We start from the raw sequence: 13900 nt of genomic DNA, 5'->3' as shown, positions 1-13900 counted from the left end.
TGTCCTTACAAGAGACTGAAGAGAAGACAGTCGAGGAGGAGGCCGTGTGGAGACAGAGGCAGAGGTTGATGTGATGCGGCCACAAGTCAGAGGGTGCTTGAGCCACCAGAAGCTGGAAGAGGTAAGGAAAGATTCTCCCATAGAGCCTTTGGGTAGTGCACAGCCCTGTCAACACCTTGGTTTTGGACTTCTGGCCTCCAAATGGAAAGAATCCATTTTGTGCTATTTTAAACCATTCGGGTTATGGTAAAAAATTTTTTTTCCTATTTTTTGGCCGTGCCGTGTGGCACATGGGATCTTAGTTCCCCAACCAAGAATCGAACCCATCCCCTGTGCCATGGAAGTGTGGTGTCTTAACCACTGGACCTCCAGGGAAGTCCCCAGGTTGTGGTAATTCATTGCAGTGGCCCTAGGAAACTAACACACTAATCAAATCAAGATAAATACACTCTGAGCCAGAAATTATGACACAGCTGAATGAGAAAACGCAGACAGGCGGACCCACAGCAGCACTATGGTCACAACCAACGACCTAAGTGTCCATTAACGTTGGGTGAATAGACTGCAAGCCCCAGCATTCCAACTCCTGCCACACAATGGATGCACTTCCCAGAGTGTAGCGAGAACAAGCCACAAAAGGATATATACAGCACAGTTCCATTCCACAGGAGTTTGAGAAACAAGCAAAACAAAATACATTGTTTAGGGATGCATGTATATGTGGTAACACTTTAAAAAAACAGACAAGTAAAGATTTCTCTCAAGTCGGGGGAGTAATTTCCAACTGTGACTATACAATAGTGCCCATTCTGGAGCTTTTAAAAAAGATGTCTCCATCCCAGACTGGTAAAAGTATCTTAGAGGTGTAGTCAGGGGAGGTATGGGGATTTTTTTTAAAGCTTTCTGAGGGGGCAGGGTAGGGGGTTCTAATATGGGACCAGAGTTGAGAACGGCTATGTTCTAAGGAGAAGGATGCTTCTGTTTTGTGCCAAGTGGTGGTTATGAGTGTCACCTTACAGTTATTCTTTAAATCAGAGATGTTTTATGCACTCTGTATGTTTGATATGTTACATGGTTTTTTAAAGTAAAAGATCTAACATCTAAATGAGTACTCAGATTCCTGGAGACAGAGAACAGTGGCTACTGGGGCTGAGATGGGTAGGGAATGGGCAGTTGGTGTTTAATGAGAACAGAATTTCAGTTTGGGTGGATGAGAAAGTTCTGGAGTTAGATGCAGAAGATGGTTGCACCACTGTGTGAATGTACTTAATGCCACTGAACTATACACTTAAAAATAGTGAAGATGGTAAAGTCTACCAAGTGTATTTTAGCACAAATTAAAAAAAAAACTCTAACATTTTCTCTCAGCTAGAATTGGGCCAGAAACAGCCAAACATAAAGACCACACATTGAACTCGGCAGAAAGCACAGTCCATGATAAACATTTTCTTTCTCAGCAAATCCTGAAAACGATCCTGTGAGGTAGGTACTTTTATTATTTCAAGCCCAGAGAGGTGAGGTCATTTGCCTAATACCACACAGCAAATGGCCTTAGGATGCAATCTCAGGTCTATCCCACTAGAGCACCCAGCATCTTACACGGTGGCCTGACTGCATGCTGAGCACTGACCACACTCTTCTTGGGCCTGACCGCAGCCCATTTGCCTCCCACCCCAACCGCTTTCCAGCAGGACTACTGGTAGTGGAGCCCCAGGCACTGCAGGGTCCTGGAGAAATAAGAGGGCAGAGGAGCCAGAAGCTCAACGGGTGGGTCCCTGGGCCTGGCGCCTGGGAGGTGAAGACAGTGCAAATGGAGGTGCAGGGGCAACTGGGCAGCCTGGGAGGGGGTCAGGCAGAGGTGGCCGAGGAGGGCTTCATCCAGGACCTGGGGGCGGAGAGACGTGTCAGCAGCCAGGTGAGTTCCAAGCAGCGCTCAGCGAAACAGGAGCGAGGCAAATACTTTGTGCTGCCTCTGCATCCGTGTTCTGCATGCCTCTGCACACGTCAATACCTTCACACTCACACACACACTCACACTACAGCATAGACCAGCTAGGGGTCACCAAATCAGCTTCCTAGGCATTTCGCTAAACTGCATTCCCCAGCCCCTCCTGCAGGTTGGGGAGGCCGTGACTGAGCCCCACTCAGTGCAACAGGAGTGTTGAGTATGCGTCCCACTTCCTGACCTGGCCAGAGAAACCACCCCCCATGAACCTGCCCTGTCTCCTCTGCTGACCAGATAGCAGCAGCCAGGGGCCCCCCAAGGGACTGTTTGGAGCAAAGCCTGCCCCTACCCCATCCCATTAACTGGACTTCACGCAGAAGGAAATTGTGTTAATACTCTGGTACTTGAGGTTTTTCTGTTAAAGCAGATAGTGTTACCAGAATACACACACACAACCTCTTACACCCGTTACAGAATGGCACACTTAGAAGGACCTTTAGAAATTGGCTGGCTTGATTTCCTTATTGAACAGAAGAGACCCATAAGAGATGTCACTTAGGGCCACACAGCAAGACAGGGCTACTGGTAGCTTTGGAAGCCCAAGTTGCATAGCTGATGTCTGGAGATGCTATCCATCCCTCCACCCCCACAAGCCCCAGCCCACCCCAGAAGGCCGCAGGCAGGTGGCCTTGGGTACCTGTCTTTGGGGCTTGGTGCTCTTGACTGGCAGAAGAAAGCGCTGGCCAAGGACAGTGCCCACGCGGGCAGAGTATGTGTGATCCCCAAGCACAGGGCAGAGCTGCAGTGCCATGTGTGCCTGTAGCTGGCTGGGAAACACTAGAAGACAGGAGAGATGGGACAGATGGCAGGCAAGCAGTTCATTCTGTGCCACCCAGTACTGCCGCGCCCCACCCCTCTTGCTCTGGGGCAGTGCCACCCCCATTCTCAGATGGTGTGGTTTCAGTGAGGTGGAGACTACTACCCCAGCCTCTGGAGCGAGGTCGGGGCAGGCAGAGCTGTCAAGCCACCAGCCTTGCAGGACTCATCCATGAAGAGATGCAACCCTGAATTTTTTGTGATGCTTCTAGGATTGAAGAGAGCACTCTTTCCTGCTGTGGAGTGAGCCTGGAGCTGCTAGAGCACCTGCTTCTCTGCCTCCATGGGGGACAGCTGCTGCTCGTACGGGAGGAAGAAGCCAGCACGCAGGAGGTGGAAAAAGAGGGAGAAACGGCTTTCTGATGACGTCCTCCAAGCCTGGATGCAGCCAAGCCCGAACTATTTTGTTTTGGCTGCACTGGCTCTTCATTGCAGCACGTGGGCTTTCTCTAGTTGTGGAGAGTGGGGGCTACTCTCTAGCTGCGGTGTATGGGCTTCTCATTGCAGTGGCTTCTGTTGTGGAGCACGGGCTCTAGGGTGTGCAGGCTTTCAGGAGCTGCAGCACGCAGGCTTGGTAGTTGTGACTTGCTGGCTTGAAGGGGCGAGGGCTTCAATAGTTGCAGCACAGGGGCTCATTAGTTGTGGCTGGTGGGCCCCAGAGCGTGCACAAGTGTGAACTTCTAAGTTACATGAGTCATTAAACTGCTCTTTTGGGTGACACCAACTTGAACTTGTTTTGGGGAAACTTAATGGGTATGAAATGGTTCACATATGTAAACTTATTAATACTCCTGAAAACTCTATAATGTGAGACGTAGCATCATTCCACCTTATAGACAGGAAAACCACAGCTCAAGAAGTAACCAGCCCACCATAGACTGGGATTCAAACCCAGGAGCTGTACCGTCTACTTTCATGTCTGGCAATATGGTGGGGTGGATAATCTAAAAACCCATCTTTTATTAACCACCTAGAAACACTGGAAAACTGTAACAATCATCCTTTTAAGTACACAGCTGGACTCTGGGGAAAGTAAAGTCCCCTGGATGAAAATACAAAAAGAAAACAAATCCAGAGCACAAGAGAGTCAACATTTCACCTCTTCTAGGGGTATTTCCAATCTTGGGGCCAAAAGGCTTGAGTTTAAGTAGTGACAAGGGGCCAAGGATGAGGTTGTGGTGCCCAAATGAAGTCGTGCAAGGGTGGACTAGGAGAAAAAGCCAGCCACCAAGGAAGGCAGATGAGCCCTGTAGGTATGGATGAGGGGAATGAAGATGATAAGCTGCTCTCACACAGGCTTGGGGTTCTAATACCACTTGAGTGATCTGTGAACTTCCAACTGAGGTGTTAATCTCTAGGTCCTAAAGCAGTGATGTGAGCTCACTCAGCAGAAGCAAGGCAGAACCTCTCAAGTCCCCACCGCCAATGAGGCAGTAAAGGATTTCCACAGATGAAGACCCAGCACAACCCAAACCACAGAGCAATAAGGAGACATTCCACCAAGGGGAGCAAGTCTGCAGAATTCACAACAGAATTAGACCCTTAGGATCTCAAGACAAAAGAATTATAGAAACACCATATAGGTGTGCTTTAAATGAGTAAAGACAAACAAGAACAAGTAATGAGAGAAAAAAACAGATGCTATCGCTAATTGGGTTCAAGGCTAGGAGAATGGATGGACAAGCACAGGGAAGGAGCTGATCAACCAAGAGGCTTGCCCAGAGCGTGGACCTTCAGTGGATGTGTGTTCTTGGCCATTTGGGATTTATAGGTAAAGAAAAAGCTGACAGATCAGCAAGAGAAGGCACAAAACAATCTGAAGACTGACCAGGTCATTTAATTCTTGGAAAAACTTGAGTCAGTGACTGTTGGTCACCTTTACTTACTGGTGTGAAAAATAAAACCACAGGATGAACCACAGCAATCAGTGAGCAGACAAAACTTTAAATCAGAAAGGCAGGGTGGTGGTCCACAGTATGCGCAGTAAAGGTGGTTAGATATGTAATAACTTGAATATCCTTTGAGATCTGAGATTTTAGCATCATGCTTTATTGGGTTTGAATACTGTTCTCATTAGTTTTATTGCAGTCTAGACAAAAATGTTAGGACTTTGGGAGTTCCCTGGTGATCCAGTGGTTAGGACTCTGCTCTTCCATTTCTGTGGGCCCAGGTTTAATCCCTGGTCAGGGAACTATCCCTCAAGCCATGCCATACAGCCAAAAAAAAAAAAAAAAGCTGATTTAAAAAGAATGAGCAAAACATTGGTTAAAAAATGCAGGCAAGGGCTTCCCTGGTGGTCCAGTGGTTAAAAATCTGTCTTGCAATGCAATGGACACAGGTTCCTGGTCAGGGAAGATCCCACACGCGGCAGAGCAACTAAGCCCATGTGCCACAACTACTGAGCTGCAACTAGAGCCCGTGCCCTGCAACGAGAAGCCACTGTAATGAGAAATTCGACCACCACAACAAAGAGAAGGCCTCACTCTGTGCAACAGGAGAAGCCCACGTGCAGCAACAAAGACCCACCACAGCCAAAAACTAAAAATAAATAAATCTTAAAAAAAATGCAGGCAATAAGTCTAGAAGTATTCTAAGAGTTCATTTACCTTGCAGTTGGCAGGACTGAGTCACGATTTTCAGGCTGACTTGTGCCTTTGTGTGGACTGGAGGAAGGCACTGCTCCCTTGCTGGGTGCAGTCCTGCCAGGGCCCACACCTCAGCAGAGAGAATATGGGCTGGTCTGTAACAGAGCTACCTGCTTATGGACAGCCCTGGCTGCTTGACTGTTAGATAGGAACACTCACAACTTTTGAAGACCAAAGATTGTAAATAAATGTTTTAAAATTTGGGGGGGAGGCAATTTTTGTTAAAAGCATTATGCAAATTAAAAGACAAAAAAATGCCTTATTTTTTTAAAAGCCATCTGTGTTTGTAAAACAACCAACTTGAATTTGTAGACGTAAACAATACAATCAATGGGTAGGTTAAACTGGCAGGTTAGATCCAACTGAAGAGAAAATTACTCAGCTGGAAGGTATGTCTGAAGATTACCCAGAATGCAGCAAAGATAAAGACGTGAAAAATGTGGAAGAAAAGTTGAGACATAGTAAGTGAACGAGAAACTCAGACGCTATCAGGCATTCAAAAGGGAGGATGCAAGAAACACAACATTTGAAGAACTTTTCAGGATGGATTAAACAGGTTAATCTTCAGATTCAGAGAACACTGAAGCCTGAGAAATAAAACTAAACCCACACACCTGGATTCATCACAGTGAAACTAGAGAACATCAAAGGTAAAGAGAAGATTGCTGAGAGCAGTAAAAAAAAAAAAATAGGTGAGTTGCAAAGGGGTGACCGTCAGACTGACAGGAGAAGCACTGCTCTCTCCAGGTGGAGCTGGTCACATACATCCTACAGTCCATCAAAGACTCCCCAGGCTGGCACTGAAACTACCACCTTCCTCCCATTCCCTGCCTCCCCAACCAAATACAGTTTGTTAAGTCTGGCTGGGGCTCCAGACCCACCTGTCAGTGGCTGCAGCTGGACCAGGGCACAGCCAGAGCCCGTGGCAACCACACGGAAGTAGCTAAGGGTCCTCTTGACACCTTCCATGATGTCCTTTCGGGATGGGGACTGCACTGGAACAACCTGTGGTGTCAGCCCCCAAGAGTGAACAAGCTTCACACACACCTGGGAGCTGCCCCCAAACCCTCCCTGTTCCCACCAGACCCAGGACAAGGGCCACAGTATAGGCAGTGGTCACTCACCTGTTTTAGGAGACTGAAGGGCCAGCCACCCCATATCTATACCCTTGACTCTTCTTCAGGGGTAATACGTCTGAGGGTCCCCTCTTCCCCACCCAGGCCCTGACTCACGAGATTGACCCCATCAATGTGTTCCAGTTTCAGAGCTGCTTGGATCTTCCCTTCAGAAGTAACTGGGATCCCATCAGTGACAGCACTGAGAAAGAGGCAGGAGGAGGTCACAGAGTTGTTTGCTGGGACCTCCCTGCTGCCCTGGAGCCTCCCAGCCCTTCTCACCAGTAGGTGGCTGTGGGTCTCCTGGATCTCTGTGAGTGAATGAAGAACTTCTGGAGGCGGCTTGCTGTCTGGGGACAACTGGAGAGGAGCACAAGCCCAGAGGCCTCCCTGGAGAAAGGAGACAAATCACAGAAATTAAAATCCCCTGGGATCACCCGCAAAAAAAGGAGACCTTGAGGAAGAAACACAGACCTGCTTAAGGCCAAAGAGTAACATCTTGACTACAACACAGACCTCCTCCTGAGAAACAATAAGTCTTCCCCATGTTTGATAATAAGAGTACACAGCTTAAACATGTTTCTCATTTTGCTCTGGCTCCCAGGGAGCTCAGAGCCAAACATCATAACAATTACCACCAACTGCTGACTGTCTACCAGTAGGCACTCTATTAGGAATTTCATATATGCTGCTGCTGCTGCGAAGTCGCTTCAGTCATGTCCGACTCTGTGTGACCCCACCGATGGCAGCCCACCAGGCTCCTCTGTCCACGGGATTCTCTAGGCAAGAATACTGGAGTGAGTTGCCATTTCCTTTCCAATGCATGCATGCATGCTGAGTCACTTCAGTCATGTCCGACTCTGTGCGACCCCATGGACAGCAGCCCACCAGGCTCCTCTGTCCACGGGATTCTCTAGGCAAGAATACTAGAGTGGGTTGCCATGTCCTTCTCCGAATTTCATATATATTAGCATTAAATGGGCTTCCCTGGTGGCTCAGATGGTAAAGAATCTGTCCGCAATGTCAGAGATCCGGGTTCGATTTCTGGGTTGGGAAGATCCCTTGGAGTTTGTGGAATTGCAGAAACATCTCATCTCAAGCACCATCTCTAGCGATGGCTATTAGAAGAAAGAATATCACAGATCAGTTAACAATGCTGGCTATGAATACTGGACTGGAGAAGTGACTATACACTGAGCACAGATGTTATGAGTTCTGTTTTATGATTAAAGAAACTAAGGCTCAGTGACACCTAAGATCAGTTTGTGCATAAGGATTTGAACCCAGATCTGTCTACTTCCTCCTCTTTTTCATTGTTTCCTATCTCTGTGATCCCAAAGTAGCCAGTGGAAAATGTCTGTTTATTCCTAAGTAGCTCTGCCGCCATCCCAAATAGATGCTTATCTTCCTACCTTCCTATCGCCTCCACCACTTACTTCCCAGACGCTCGGACAACCTGGAGCTCCTGCTCCCCGAGCCCCAGGGACCGGCTCAGTTCTGGCAGCACTGACAGCAACGTCAGCTCTCCTGGTTTTCCTAGGGGAAAAAAAAAGGAAGGGTACAAGTTGCTCTCAGAGGCAACCTTCCTTCTCTTCGATATTTTCTGCTCTCAGACACATCAAAACCCCTTTGACTACATCTCTTTTCCCTGCCCATACCTGTCACTGGCAGACCCTGTGGCTTGTTCAATGTCACCAGAGGTCCTGAAACATATAATACATAAACGTCAGCAACAGCAAAAGCAGTTTACAAAGACTTTCTCAGTTCGTATTATCATGTGGTCCCAGTACAACTCTCATACAGGAGTTATCAACCACACCCAGAAATGAACTTCTTTCTGAACCTTGCATATGCTCAGTTTGCTGCCTCAACCTCAGGACCTTTGCACTTGTTGCTTTCCATGTCTCAGATTTTCATGTGGCTTGCTCCTTATATCATCATGGCTCAAATGTGATCATCACAAAAAGGCCCGAGTCTCCAATCTGATGTCTGCTCCCTTCTTGCAGATCCTTACCATCGCTGTTTTATTAACAGTACTGATCACTAGTAAGTACTTTTTTTCATTTATTTTCTGGTTAATCATTTCTTCCACTGAAATGTTGGCTCCCTGAAGGCAAGAACCATATTTATATTGTTCAGCACTAGACAGCCATGTTCTAGAGCAGTGCCTGGAACACAGCCTATGCTCAAAAAATAGCTGAGAAAATTCGTAAGTCCCTGGCACAGAGACATTGTTATTTTCCTAAACCCACACAGCAAGCTGATTACAGAGCTAGATATGACTCCAAAGCCCATTTTGTCCCTCAATATATTAACACTTTTCTGAGAGCCTACTAGTGCAAAACTCTCTGGTTATTTACACTCTCCCTCCCCACAGCTGTATCCCATGATGCTGAGGCAGAGAGAGTATGTGGCTGGTCCCAGCTAGTGAGGTTCGTGAGAAGGAGAACCAGGATTTGACCCCATAGGTTTTAGTAGGGTACCGAACCAGATCCTCAGAAGGTTCGGGTGAAGACTCCTCCCCTTCCGGGTCTCTCGGCTCCTGTCCCTCCCACCCCTCACCTTTCCAGTCCACCACAGCCGTCCTCAATACATCGACCAGCTCTTCCCGACTGAAGGTCTCTGGTCTCAGCAGTCCTGGGAAAGGCTGGTTAGTCAGGGGCTCCGACCGTTTGCTGGCACTTCGACGTTGCAGCTGATGCCTGGAAAAGGTTAGGTAAACAAAAGGGGAATCACTGCTTTCGGAGGTGCCGCCCATTCTTATCTCTACACACATCTTCCCAAACCTCTGCGGTTTTTTTTATCAATGCTTCAGGAAGCCTGGGTTGAGCTTCCCGAAATCTCAGGTTCGATTGGCCCCAATGTACAGAAGAGAGAACTGAGGCTCAGAGAGGTCGGCGACTAGTTTACGGTCACACAGCAGAGATGGATTAGAACCCATATTTACCTAACTCCAGATCCCGCACACACCCTCCCCCCAGCCCCAGTCTCCCTTCTACACAAAGCGGGGCGGAGGTTGTGTAATCACCGGGCCTTGGTGCCAAAGCCTGCGGCTGTGGGCGTTGCTCGGATCCCCAGACCGCGCTGCCAGCCACCCCAGGCCTGACCCAAAACCCGACAGCCACCCATCTCCGGAGCGAAGACAGTGCGCTTGTGTCCGGAAGGGCTGCCCCGGGATCTCCTGCAGCACGCTGATTGGTCAGATTGACTGTCAATCGGAGTACCGAGGCTTCGAGTGGTGAGAAGGGGGAGCTTTGCTTTTACCCAGGAAGGAGATGCAGAAGTTCACAGTCTGTGATTTTCAGGAAACCGAAGCACAGAGCCGAGGAGGTATTTACTGCAGGTCAGAGGACCGGTTTAGGACAAAGCCAGATTTTCTGCTCATTATTGCAATTCTTTGGAGTCTTCTGACTTAAAAACAAACAAACAAACAAACACCACTGTGCACAATTTTGTAAGGCAAATTGGAAAAAACAAACTCTGTATTCGTTTATCCAGAGAACCTGCTTCAAAGAATACAGCCTGGTGCATAATCCAAAAGGGAGAAAAAAACGCCAAAGGCAGAAACAGGTTCACTACAGCATTATTTATAAAGGTAAAAATAAATCTCAAAACTGTAAACAAATTGTCCTGTGATTAGATGCATAAGGACATAAATTCATCCATTCAACATTTTTTGAATGCTAACTCTATGCTATGACTTGGCATCTGTGAACTGGAAACATATTAACAAAGAGGCAACTAAGATTCCTCATGCCATGGCACGCAGCCAAAACAACAACAAAAAAACTAAGCCAAAATATAAAAGACTGAATTTAAATAATAAAAATAAATAGAAGTAAAAGATTTTAAAAGACTGATTTTAGTTACATGACCTTTTGAAAAAGTCAGTGGTCGACAATGACAAAGGCTGGAGTGGGTGAGGGAATGAGAACCTACTAAAAATGGGCATAAGGGAACTTTTTGGTGTACAGTGATTACATATCTGTATAAATCTGCCAAAAACTTACTGAACTAAATACCTTAAAAGGGTAGGTTTTATTGTATGTAAATTATACCTCAAGAAACTTAATTTTTTTAATTCAAAGATTTAAGTAGTCAATTTTTAAAAATAATTTTTAAGTTGATGTGTTGTTTTGTTTTTATTCAGTTCAAGAAGTTTTCTTTTTTCTTTTTCCTTTAGCACTACAGCATAAAGGATCTTAGTTCCCTGAGCAGGGATCAAACACACCCCACTGCAGTGGAAATGTGGAGTCTTTTAACCACTGGACTGCTGGGGAAGTTCCTAAATAGTCAATTTTTAAATAAATCTGCACAAATTCAGACAGGACTGGCAAGAAATTTGGCAAGGATGCAAGTGATTTTATCTTGTTTGGGGCTCAGACATAAGTGTGCTGTGTCAAAAGGCCCCATGGTATTTTAGAACCTCTCTTCTGAAAGATCTCCGACGGAGGGACAGGACACAACCTACTTTGCCGCCAGCAGACCTCTCCGCCACTGGCCCAGCTTGGCCCCAGGAAGGGCCATTCCCCGACTTGGACTGGCCTCTGGCCCTGCTTGAGGCTTAAGCTCCCTTGCTCTTCGGAATTTTCCCTCCACACGCCCCAGCCTCATCAAAGTCTGCCCTCTACTGTTCACTGCCTAAAACTGACGTGACTCCGTTAATCTCCAAGCTTCCAGAAGGAAAGAAAGAAACCTAATTTTCCCTAAGCTGAGAGGGCTCAGTGCAAAGAAACAGCGATCAGCCATTTAAGACTCACATGTGAAACTCAGATTGTCAGGAGGAAGGTAAGTTGGGACAAATTCCAAACTTTAGCCACCTCCAGCCCAACTCAGTTTATGACTCACAAGAGCAGGGAGGCCACAGCCTCAGCAAGAGTCAAAAGGGAATAGTTTCTGTGCTGGTGTAAACATCATACCTCATGCCAAAGGCCCATCCCATGGACCCAGGACAGCACTGAGCCAGCCCTCCAACCATAAATGCAAAAGCGGGAAAGCCCAGAATAGAAATGTTCTTTGCTAGCTCTGGCAGCTTCTCCTACACATGCCTGCAAGGTATGGGTCGGCTGCAGGGTATGGGTCAGCTGCCAGAAATAACCCTTTACGCTTTAACTTTGGTAACATAGGCCTTTGTCTTAGTATTTAATAAACCCAGGTAGGCCTTATAGCCCACTCCAGTACTCTTGCCTGGAAAATCCCATGGACGGAGGAGCCTGGTAGGCTGCAGTCCATGGGGTCGCTAAGAGTCGGACACGACTGAGCGACTTCACTTTCACTTTTCACTTTCATGCACTGGAGAAGGAAATGGCAGCCCACTCCAGTATTCTTGCCTGGAGAATCCCAGGGACGGGGGAGCCTGTGCCGTCTATGGGGTCACACAGAGTCGGACACGACTGAAGCAACTTAGCAGCAACAGCAGCAGGCCTTATAGTTAGTCAGAAGTGACACGTATTTGAATCTGAGAGATACAGACTAAAGCACATTCACCTACAAACCCAGCCTTTCATGCTTGTCTTGTTCGAGTGCCTGATACTGAAAAATGCCAGCTTACACTGAGAAACTAATACTTTGTGGCTACCCAAGAGTGCCTTTTGAAATCCTAAGATTGAGAGTTCTGAACATGAAAGAAAAACTGTCTAACAAGGTAGGGGTGGCTTCAATGGAGAGTTACATTGCAGCTTGACTAGTCCTGTCCCACTTACACACTTAAAAGATTGTAATAAAATGTAACATTGAGAAATTAGAAGAGTGCCTTCATCCCACCCTCCCAATCAAAGCCCTTCTTCTTTTTTTTATTTTTTTTTTTAAAATTGAAGTATAGTTGATTTCCAGGTGACTCAGTAGTAAAGAATCTGGTTGCCAATGCAGGAGACATGGGTTCTATCCCTGAGTGGGAAAGATCTCCTGGAGCAGGAAATGGCCAGCCACTCCAGTATTCACGCCTGGAAAATTCCATGGACAGAGGAGCCTGGGGGCCCTCTTAGGCCCATGAGATCAAAAAGATTTGGAAACGATTGAGCACAAGCACATAGTTGATTTAGTGTTGTGCTAGATTCTGGTGTACAGCAAAGTTATTCAATTATATATATTTTCAAGAATACATATCTAATACATATATATATCAGATTCTTTTCCATTGTATGTTATTACAAGATACTGAATATAGTTCCCTGTGCAGTAGGACGTTGTCATTTATCTATTTTATATATATGTATATATGTATCTGTTAATCCCAAACTTTGCATTTATCCCTTTCCACCTTTACCCTAACCATAAATGTGTTTTTTCTTTTTTAAAATTTCATTTATTTATTTTTGGCTACACTGGGTCTTTGTTGCTGTGTGCCGTCTTTCTCTAGTTGTGGTGCAAGGTATTCTAACTGCGATGGCTTCTCTTGTTGCAGGGCACAGGCTGTAGGGTACCCTGTCTCAGTAGTTTCAGCTTTTGGTCTCTAGAGGGCTAGCTCAGTAGTTGTGGCACAGGGGCTTAGTTGCCCCTCGCCTGTGGAATCTTCCTGAGCCAGATTCCAGCCCATGTCCCCTGCATTGACAAGCGAGTTCTTAACCACTGGATCACCAGGAAAGTCTATAAGTGTGTTTTCCATGCCTGTAGATCTGTTTCTGTTTTGTAAATAAGTTCATTTATATCATGTTTTCAGATTTCACATATAAGTGATATCATAACATTTGTTTTTCTCTGTCTGACTTACTTCACTTAGTATGGTAATCTCTAGATCCTTCCATGTTGCTACAAATGGCATTATTTCATTCTTTTTTATGGCCGAGTAGTATTCCATTTTATGTATATATCACATCTTTATCCATTCATCTACTGATGGTTACTTAGGTTGCTTCCATCCCTTGGCTATAGTAAACAGTGCTGTTATGAACATAGGGGTACATGTATCTTTTCAAATTTTCTATCTTTTCCAGATGTATGCCCAAGTGGGATTGCTGGATGATATGGTAACTTTATTTTTAGTTTTTTAAAGTGAACTGAAAGTCGCTCAGTTGGGTCCAACTCTTTGTGACCCCATGGACTATACAGTCTATGGAATTCTCCAGGCCAGAATACTGGAGTCAGTAGCCTTTCCCTTCTCCAGGGGATCTTCCCAACCTAGGGATCGAACCCAGGTCTCTCACATTGCAGGCAGATTCTTTATCAGCTGAGCCACAAGGGAAGCCCAAGAATACTGGAGTGGGTAGCCTATTCCTTCTCCAGCGGATCTTCCTAACCCAGGAATTGACGCAGGGTCTCCTGCATTGCAGGTGGATTCTTTACCAACTGAGCTATCAGGGAAGCCCTTAGTAAGGAAACTT

General features: G+C 46.3%; 1 protein-coding gene across 4 annotated transcripts; it reads right to left on the bottom strand.

The window, feature by feature from the left end:
• Positions 1–1476: 1476 nt before the first annotated feature.
• Positions 1477–9725, bottom strand: RPUSD3 (RNA pseudouridine synthase D3). 4 transcript variants are annotated; one of them, XM_081528143.1, is made up of 9 exons: positions 9583–9725; positions 9144–9316; positions 8240–8284; positions 8018–8117; positions 6864–6971; positions 6699–6783; positions 6348–6471; positions 2643–2782; positions 1477–1885 (listed from the first exon to the last, which is right to left on the bottom strand). In XM_081528143.1, exons 7-9 carry the CDS (start codon positions 6433–6435, stop codon positions 1694–1696), a joined length of 420 nt encoding a protein of 139 aa, XP_081384269.1. In that variant the 5' UTR covers positions 6436–6471; positions 6699–6783; positions 6864–6971; positions 8018–8117; positions 8240–8284; positions 9144–9316; positions 9583–9725; the 3' UTR covers positions 1477–1693. The 4 variants fall into 4 exon arrangements, with proteins under 4 accessions (XP_081384269.1, XP_081384266.1, XP_081384267.1 ...); XM_081528140.1 differs by having other exon boundaries at positions 9144–9283; positions 9610–9725; XM_081528141.1 differs by lacking the exon at positions 8240–8284 and having other exon boundaries at positions 9144–9283; positions 9610–9725.
• Positions 9726–13900: the final 4175 nt, after the last annotated feature.

Source organism: Giraffa tippelskirchi, chromosome 9, assembly GCF_054371585.1.
Source record: "Giraffa tippelskirchi isolate mGirTip1 chromosome 9, T2T-mGirTip1v1.2.pri, whole genome shotgun sequence".
NCBI classification, from domain to species: domain Eukaryota; kingdom Metazoa; phylum Chordata; class Mammalia; order Artiodactyla; family Giraffidae; genus Giraffa; species Giraffa tippelskirchi.
Note: the sequence above shows the minus strand (reverse complement) of the source record. Positions and strands in the feature narration are given on the sequence as shown.